Genomic DNA, 7,360 nt, shown 5'->3' with positions numbered 1-7,360 from the left:
GTGAGCTCGCAGTTTTCGAGGATGATCCCATTTTTTTTCACTAAGATGAATGCGTCCATCCCATTCCCATGTGACAACAAATAAGTAGGAGTACTATTATATTTCTTCAGCTTTTCGGCTGTGCAAGGACCTTTTGCATTAATTTCATAAATACCACGAATTTTAGTAATACTTTTTTCTTTTCTTGTTTTGGGAATGAACATTTTAATGCTTAAAACTGGAGATTTCGTTGACTACAGAAAATGATTAAATAACTAAATATACACAAACAACCGCTTATACGTACGAATTTTACTTCATTGAATAAGCATTTAAAATACATAGTACACTGTAATGGGAACCTTCTTTTTTCAAAATAAAAAATAAAAAACAAAAATTTAACAGAAAATAATGATTGAATTTATACAGAGATTATAGACATGGCCTAAAAATCAGAACGCAAGACATTAGCCACGAGTTATAACAGCTCTCAACTCTTAACTGACACTAGCAAGAAACCATTTCAGCTTTCCTTTGAACCCAATAGTAACACAAAACTTGCCAACAACTCTTTTCTTTGCTCTTCAATCCGTTGTTTAATTCCTTCAGGCTTTAAAGTTTGGGCATTCATATAACATATCACTCATAGCCGATTTCACGCCAAATGATGTAGACCCCAGAAGTCGACATTAAAGAACCTCATTCCCCAGAGCATATTGTTCCATTTACTTCAGATAGTTGCTAAATATGATTCTTTTGTTTCTCTAATTTTAATGGTGGTATGGCAAGTGGGGGTGATTTGGGGAGATAATCATTCATACTCGTACAACAATGAGACTCTTGCAAATGCGCAAGTAGGTATCTTTCGGTCTGGCGCTCATCAAGAATCTGATCTGGGAGCTGTGAAAGATGAAAGAAGACCTGCAGCTTGAGCAGGTAGCATGTCTCCAAACGAAGACATAGCAGATCTATCCTTGAAAATGCCGACTTGCCCATCGGTTAGTATGGATCCCAATTTAAAGGTACTCTCCCCAAACCTGCTTCCAACCTAGAATATAACATAAAAATGGTATCAACTACTATCAAGTACGTAAAAACTATGCAAGTCAAACATATTCCACAGCAAACTTGGATATATCGGAATGGTGAAACATTAGTGGTTCTGTGCCAACTGCCAAATGAGATTTTGTAAAAGTCAACCAGAATCGAGAATAATGCTAGGTGTAGTTAATTTAAAAAATTCCCATATGAAGTTAATTTTGCAAAACAACGAATATCAAAATATAATTACCCATATAAAGCTTTTAAAGCTCGATAATATTGTAGATTTTGGACAAAACATTATCCCATATCTTCATTTGGCTTATTGATTAAAATTTCATAAAATTGTGCTCTACAGTGCATAAAGCAACTCATCTCTTTCACTAGAACATAACCTAAATGTCAATGATAAGCAAATTCAATAAAGCTGCAAGGCACCAACATGCAAAACTTTTTAGCAAAAAGCTCAGGTAATACAACAATGTGCAGCCTTAGATTGCATTGAAGCAAGAAAACTGTACCAAAATCTGAGAACTTACTTGCATGAAAGACTTCAGGAATGGTGTCGCCACCCCGCGACTTGAGTTGTCATCCAAATTTATATTCTGATGAAGTTCTCCATTGGTAAGAGAGTTCCACGAACTTCTTGAAGAGATTTCATTTGACGATGGAGTGAATGTCTTCTTTGTCCCTCTAGAGGACAATGCCGGAGCACTGGATTCACGAAGATGTATGTTTGTAATAAGATTTATTTTTAAGTATTAACTTTAGTAAAAATTAATGAACTTCTCAATAAGACTAAAATGAAAATAGTCATTGCATAACCAATTGCATCCAGGATAAGATATACAATCACACGGACCTGATGGGGAGGTACTTGAAACGGGGAACTGTAGAACACCTAAGAATATTAGACTCGGAATTAGTGGGCAGTTTCTGAACAGTGTCAGTGTACTTCCGGTTAAGTTGCACAAAGAAACCAAACAGCACAGCATGTCGCAAATATGACTGCCGCTCATTCTCCCATAGATATGGTTGATACCTTCACATATGAAGTCACATAAAAGAATCATTACCAGACCAACAGAAAGAAGGATACTACAAATTCTCTCGAGACAAGAAAACAAACAAAAACTACATTTCAACCTCCCATATTTAAACCATGGAGCCTAAGTATCTAGCAGTATCTGCTACCATATAACCATTAAATGGTGGATGTTGCTTGACAAATCATGACATCTTCAAAATCAGGATTAGTAATTTAACAAATTTAGTTATCATAAACCATCTATGCATGGATTGTAAATTGCTTCCAACAAATATTATTTACAAGGGGAAAAAATGAAAAACCTTGAACAAAAGAATAAGAAAACTTACGTAAGCCAGTCAATAGGATCAAGCCTCTGAGAAAGGCGGTTTAATAACTGATCTGAATGTTCTCTAATGGCTGAGGTCTTCGAACTTTGGTCCTGCTTCCTCCTGACAGATACTTTTGCCTTTGCGTTGCTATGTAATTCCCCAACCACATTTGAATCACCACCAGACAGTATATCAGTGGCAAATTTTACATCTAACAAAACTTGCAAGACTCCTTTTTCTGACAATTGATGAGCACCACTATCTTGAGAAGAAAGGAACTCCTCAAAGACACCAATCACCTGTTTAATAAAATACAGTTACTGTACATATACACGTGCAAGCACATATACATGTATCCATTAAGAGGATAATATAAGTCACTACCTTATCCAATAGTCTTGATGCAAGTTTCTGCAAAATCTTCTTATCAAGTACATGACCTCCAACTCTATGAACTTCTTCACAAGCTCTAAATAGAAATGAAATGATATACAGAGAAGGCATAGATGGAAGAGATATTTTCATATCTGATTGGTTCTCATCAGACTGATCTTGCTTGACTATCGTATCCTCCCAGCCCTGTTCAAGCAAACAAAAAATAAGCAAGCTTCTTGGATCTATTACTCCATGAGATCTGTTTATATTAACTGCAAAGGAGATGATAATTGAGATCTAGTACTTATTTTAAAAACATTTCAATTAAAATAGTATCAGTATTAACTAGAAATAAAGTAAATCTACAAACTCGTAATAAATTAACTCATCCACACACATCGAATTATAAAAGCAAATGTGCTTACCCTCCAGGGTGTACTCAAAGATAAAGCATCATCCTGTTTGAGATCTCGTGAGACAATGGCAGAAAGTTCATCAGATAGCCATAATATCCATAAGTTGTAAGCTCTAATGCAAAGATCCCCTATAGTTCTATTGAGTTCTTCCAATTCATGTGTGGTACCTTCTCTTGCTCCAAGCAAGGCAGCTGCAGCAGATGAAGTTTGTCTTTTAGAGCCAAGGCTTGTTTGTCTTCCTGGACTATCAGAGCCTGAAGGCTCGGATCCAAATCTAGAATGTTTCACCAGAGAAGGGACTTTCCCAACAGCAGATGCATTCCCACTGATCCAAAATCTGGGAGAACCAAGTATCAAGGGTATATGCTTCGAATGGTTCTGAAATGCAAACAACAATCGTCCAATGAAAAGTGATTTTTCAACAGTGACAGTTGTTGGAATCTCCTTGACGCCATTTTCCATAGAGGCATATAAACTATCAAGCTCTTTTTTCAGTGCCATCAATATAGCAGAGACACTGTCATAACATCTGCTTTGTAGATAAGGTGCAAGATCCTTCAATCTTCTAGAGGCCTTTGGAGATTCTAAGAAACTTAAAAGATCTTCAAGAATGCTCTGACAAGAAACATCCACTGCATCCCTGATTCGACTTACTTCAGGACCAAAATAGGCATTAAGACAAGTCTGAAATTCATTTTCCTCAGGCTGGACTTTAAACACAGAAGAAGCAGCTCCTGTTTTTCTAGAATTGGATTCTAGAAACCAAACTCCACCAGCCATAGAAGGTCTGTTCAAGTAAACCTGAACATCATTCAGCTTGGCAAAAGTGTCCCCTAATGATGAAATCGAGCTCATCACATCAACAGTACCAGTTAACTCCCTAAATCTCAAGTCAATTATTGCTTTCATCCTGCCAAGAAAAGCTTCCTCAAATATTTCATCCCAAAGATCTGAATCATCTTCCAAAACAAGTTCCCGAATCCTACTCCAAGGTAACTCAACCTCAGACCCAAAGACACTCTTGAGCCATTCTAGACTGCCTTCAAGAACTTGTTTACTTTCCATTGTCTCCCTTATTGATTTCTCAGCAGAAGCTAGATCCCGGCCAGTACCAATGGCATCAACCAAATTCCTTCCACTTATCTTGTTTACGCATTCCCTTAACCAAGTAAAACAAGTATCAGCAATGTAACGTTTATCAAGCATTACCATGTTTGATTCTAATTTATCTCGGAAAGAATTCCAAAGCCTAACTTCCTCTTCTGGATTGGGAATCCCACCAAACAGTTGTGATGCTGGAGGAGATCCAAGAATGACTTTGTAGAAAAGGGGCATATCATTCAACACTTGCAGAAACAACTCACCAACCTGACCCACACTGACCTGAATTATACCTAATACATCACACAAGACAGAAACCACCAAAGAGGAAGCATCACCAGCACCAGCATTACCCAAAACATGCGATATCCAAGACTTCCTTGATTCCAGAAACAAGCTCAAGACCTGCTTTTAACCACAAATCAGTTCGTTCCCACCAAATTAACAGTCACACACTTACCCAAACCATAAATCACCTACATCTACAAATTCAGAGCAATAACACACTCCCTCACACCCCATCTCCAACAAAATACTCAGTCTACACTCTAATCAAGTCCACACCAATTTGACACCTGTTTTTCATCCAAAAAACCAGTTCATACCCACCAAATCAACAACTAACCACCTAACAAAACCTCAAAAAAAAAAAAAAAAACTCCACAAACTCAAACAATCAAATGTGAACACACACCCGCCCTCCACGCCACCCGCATCCCCACCCCGAATTCCCAATTCAAACTCAGAAAAGAACCAATTTACCTGCTTAGGCTCGAGTTCGTCAATGACGGCCACGGCGGCCAGCGCATCGGCATAAGCGGCAATGGCAAGTCCGCGATCCAGCAACCTGTCACGGCTCCGCTGTGAGATCTGCGCCCGGAAGCTCTCCACAATCTGCCACTGGTGCTGCAGAAGCGGGAAATTTGACAAGATCTTGTTCTTCTGCTCGCCACCGCCAACACCCCCATCGTCCTCGGCCGAGAATAATCGGTGGTGCACGTGCTTGGCACGCACGTATCGCGACGCGGCCTCCAGGAACATCCCTTCGTCGAGGCATCCCCAAATATTCTCCGGCGTGTCGACGAGATACTTGACGCGGCACGCCACGCCGTAGGTCCAGGCTCGGGACTGGGAATGGAGCTTGGTTTGGGAACTATTGGTTTGGGAAATGGAGGAGGAAGCGGAGAGGGAATTGATGCGGCCGTGGATCTCGGAGATGTTGGCGGAGATTGAGTTGCACGAAGCCTTCATGTGGACGATTGAGTCGGCGGAGTCGATGAGGTCACGGTAGCGGTTCCCGACCAGCTGCCGGAGCTCCTCCTTCTTGTCCTCGATCAGCTTCCGCGTCGCCAACTCCGCGTTACGGATCTCGGCGATCGGCTTTGTCCGGAACAGCGACTCCGCATCCCGGTAGCCGGCGGTGGAGATGCGGTCAGTGGAATGCTGTGGGGTGGTTGGCGGATGCCGCGGCGAGGGCGAAGACGAGGCAGCGGGAGATGACACTCTCATGGTTGCGGTGGTTATAGTTTAGGGTTTTAATTGTTTGACATTGGAGGTTCCGGCGAGGAACGGTGCGGAGAAAGGTGGTTATGCGGTGGAGAAAGAGTGGGAAAAAATTGAGAGGGAAAGGTTCACTTAGCAAAGGGGAGGAAAAGACAGGGTAATGGTTTCTATAAGGACAATTTTGTAGAATACGTGCTAACGGCATCGTTTTGGTCAAGATTCGGGTTTGGATCCGGATCATGGTGTTGGGCTTAGACTCATTTTTTGAATGGGCTTTTAGGCCCAATATGAAGTGCCTGGAAGTCAATGTGTGTTGATGAGAAGGAAAAATATACTAATTTGAGTTGCAGTAATGCCCCTGTCCCCAAGCCAATGGTTAAACTTTAAGTGTTAGGTGGTTTTCAACTATAAGAGAAAACATGAAAAGGAGTTCGGTGGATATGGGATGGATCCTCTCAATTAAAAAAAAAATTAAGAGTGTAAAGTGTGATCTTTAATTTTTTATTGTTTTTTTATATTTATTTTTAGTCTCACTTATAAAATTAATGGTAGAAGATCATATTTTACTCCTTTAATTGTTAAAAAAAATTGAGAAGATCCATTTTCGAATAGATATAGTTTTGAGATTCTAGAATCATAATTGGATTTATCTTAAGTTTTTGCATATGATAAGCTACATCTTTACTTGTTAGGTAATAAGCAATAAGAAATGCCATAGTACAAAGGTCTTAAATGCTGCAACTATGTTGGATCATCTCAACCGTTCTCTCATATTGAATTCAGTGACTCGAAATTCTTCTAATAATGCAAGTGTTTTATGTAGACTAGGAGTTTTGCTGATGTATAGCTCGGGCTCCTTGGGCACTGAGTTTTTTGACATCATTAATGTCTTTTGTTTTTTCGTAACTCTAAATATTGATATTGTTGTAAAAAATATTCTAACACTCAAGTCAATAAAAGATTAAAAAATACTGTTTTTAATATGTTTGTTCTTTTTCTTTTTTTTTATTGTATTTTATTTATCAGTTTCTCTCCTCTTTATAGAGGGTGGAGTCTATTGTCCTGTAACTATTTTGGATTTCGTGGTACCTATTATCTGAGGTGATGGTGATCAGCGTATTTTTAAATTTCAAATGTTAGTTTGTTTTGTTCTTATCATGTGTGTAACTGATGTCCTTGATGTCAGTTTCTGGACAATTGTGCTTGTGCTTGCTCTATCCAAAATATAATCTCTTGACAGTTTCGATTCTGAGGATTTAGGTATGGTTTACAACCCCCAAGCTTAACCTTTTTTATTTTAGCTAAGTTAAGTAGGTTGAACTTTTGAAATGTTATATTTTCGGTATGGTGAAGTATATTTCGAATAGAGTATGTTCATAGCCTCCAAAATCAACGTGATTATATATATATATATATATATATATATTAGTGTTGGCTCATTTTTCAATAAAATTAGGGCCATTTGAAAGCTTTTGTAAATAAGATGAAGAAAAGTGGAAAAAAAGGATATTCTACCAATATGGTAAATGATAGTGAGTTAGATGGTGCTCAGTCTATGGCTTATTAGGGAACAGATTTGAAGAGGA

General features: G+C 38.8%; 1 protein-coding gene across 1 annotated transcript; it reads right to left on the bottom strand.

Annotated features, from left to right (window-relative positions):
• Window positions 1-279: 279 nt before the first annotated feature.
• On the bottom strand, window positions 280-5,951 carry LOC112711548 (conserved oligomeric Golgi complex subunit 1). The gene is made up of 7 exons (XM_025764229.3): window positions 5,034-5,951; window positions 3,180-4,676; window positions 2,764-2,958; window positions 2,398-2,678; window positions 1,883-2,062; window positions 1,560-1,734; window positions 280-1,027 (listed from the first exon to the last, which is right to left on the bottom strand). Exons 1-7 carry the CDS (start codon window positions 5,778-5,780, stop codon window positions 860-862), a joined length of 3,243 nt encoding a protein of 1,080 aa, XP_025620014.1. The 5' UTR covers window positions 5,781-5,951; the 3' UTR covers window positions 280-859.
• Between the last annotated feature and the right edge of the window lie 1,409 nt (window positions 5,952-7,360).

This window comes from Arachis hypogaea, chromosome 9, assembly GCF_003086295.3.
Source record: "Arachis hypogaea cultivar Tifrunner chromosome 9, arahy.Tifrunner.gnm2.J5K5, whole genome shotgun sequence".
In the NCBI taxonomy this organism is placed as follows: Eukaryota; Viridiplantae; Streptophyta; class Magnoliopsida; order Fabales; family Fabaceae; genus Arachis; species Arachis hypogaea.
Note: the sequence above shows the minus strand (reverse complement) of the source record. Positions and strands in the feature narration are given on the sequence as shown.

Coding starts and splice junctions, on each gene's coding strand:
- LOC112711548 (XM_025764229.3), bottom strand. CDS start 5,780: ATGAGAGTGTCATCTCCCGCTGCCTCGTCTTCGCCCTCGCCGCGGCAT. Junction 2,679..2,763: donor CATCAAGACTATTGGATAAG/GTAGTGACTTAT, acceptor TTTATTAAACAG/GTGATTGGTGTCTTTGAGGA. Junction 2,063..2,397: donor GATCCTATTGACTGGCTTAC/GTAAGTTTTCTT, acceptor TCATATGTGAAG/GTATCAACCATATCTATGGG.